Source organism: Aplysia californica, unplaced genomic scaffold, assembly GCF_000002075.1.
Source record: "Aplysia californica isolate F4 #8 unplaced genomic scaffold, AplCal3.0 scaffold00473, whole genome shotgun sequence".
NCBI lineage: Eukaryota > Metazoa > Mollusca > Gastropoda > Aplysiida > Aplysiidae > Aplysia > Aplysia californica.
In genome coordinates, this window is record NW_004797743.1 from 254,868 (window position 1) to 256,316 (window position 1,449).

The 1,449-nt window shown below is 39.5% G+C and overlaps 1 protein-coding gene across 1 annotated transcript in view; it reads right to left on the bottom strand.

Annotated features, from left to right (window-relative positions):
* The window catches only part of LOC101848682 (canalicular multispecific organic anion transporter 2), a gene marked incomplete in the record, with an annotated part of 41,034 nt that extends 39,906 nt beyond the window's left edge, over positions 1 to 1,128 (bottom strand). The window contains 1 exon segment of the mRNA XM_005105499.3: positions 878 to 1,128. Within this exon segment, the coding sequence (XP_005105556.2) occupies positions 878 to 895 (18 nt within the window).
* Between the last annotated feature and the right edge of the window lie 321 nt (positions 1,129 to 1,449).

A 1,449-nucleotide genomic window follows, 5' to 3' on the forward strand; every position in this document is an offset into this window, starting at 1 on the left:
CCCCCCTTCCCAAAAAAGAAGAAAAAGCCGAAAAGAAACCCCAAAAAGATGGGGGGGAAAAACCCCAAAACATCCATCCCTTTTCGATATAAAAATGTTGCCAACTATTTAGAGCTGAGGTCTACATCTCTATCAATCTTTCAAGTTAAAAAAAAATCGTGTCAAAATGTGCTATAGATCTAGGTACTTTTACTTAAGACAGCCTGAGTAAGAAAGAAAATGTATTGGGTTTGTGTGTGTGTGTGTGTGAGTGAGTGTGTGAGTGTGTGTGTGTGTGTGTGTGTGTGTGTGTGTGTGTGTGTGTGTTGTTGTTGTTGTTTTGTTTTGCTTTGGTTTTTTTGTTCATTGATGCGCGCCAATCTGTACAGCATAATAAGCAGTTACTTCGTCATTACTATATATATATTAATATTGAGTTCAAATAGTTCATGCATCGATCATGTAGAAGGCAGGCAGTCTTGAGTCCAGCCTATAACTCTTATCAGTGAAAAAAAAACCCAAACGACTGTGGATAATCATCCCATCAAAAAAGACACAGATACTCAGTATAATAGATGCCGCACGTTGGAATTTAAAGCATCATCCTTTGCGTAGCTTTGCAAAAGCCAGTTCATTTCAATTTTCAAAAAGTACATTCGGTGCATTCTTTAAAGTAGGCCAAGGTCTGAGGTAGCAACTTAGCAAGGGAAGATAACCTGTGTAAGTGGATGAACGTATAACAAACGCACATAGAGGTACATAGATCTACATGCGGCATGTTTGCAAAGCGCTTACAAGTTTACAATAATAGCATACATTGACATGAAGAGGCTCAGTATTGTCATAGTTAATACAGATCCTACATTATAATAATATACAAACTCACACGTAAACTTACGTTTTGAGCGTTCGTCATGTGCGACTCTCGGTTTAGAGAGGAAAGCGAATGATAACGTCAACAGTTGGTTCAGAGAAATCACGTTAACAGACAGATCCGACACATGGAAATGACTCTCTTCGCAAGTAATATAGGCATTATATGTAAGAACACCTGTTATCGTTTAATCTAACTGCACATATCGCCCGGTTCAGACACTCTCCCAATGCAAACCAAATGTATTTCAGTCATGTGACGCAGCAATTTTTGGCCTAGATAAGAGGCGTCACGGGAAAGCAAAATCTAAGAAAAGAATGGTTGAATAACTGAATGAACAATGTCTATTTTTAGTACACGGTTTCTCCAACAAATAGGACAGGCTACACTTCTAGACGGTCAGCAGAGACCGTAGTAGGTCTATAAGAACGTATAGCTGCACATGCTTTTAGACTTCAGACGTGTGTGTTCTTTTGGTGTAGGCTACATGTACAGCTCTTGTTTCTTAAGTAGGAGGAGGGTGTCGTTGTTGTTAGTTACAGAAAGGATAAAACATAGTTCCTAGGTAGGTAGGGAACAAGAGAGGGGGGGGGGGG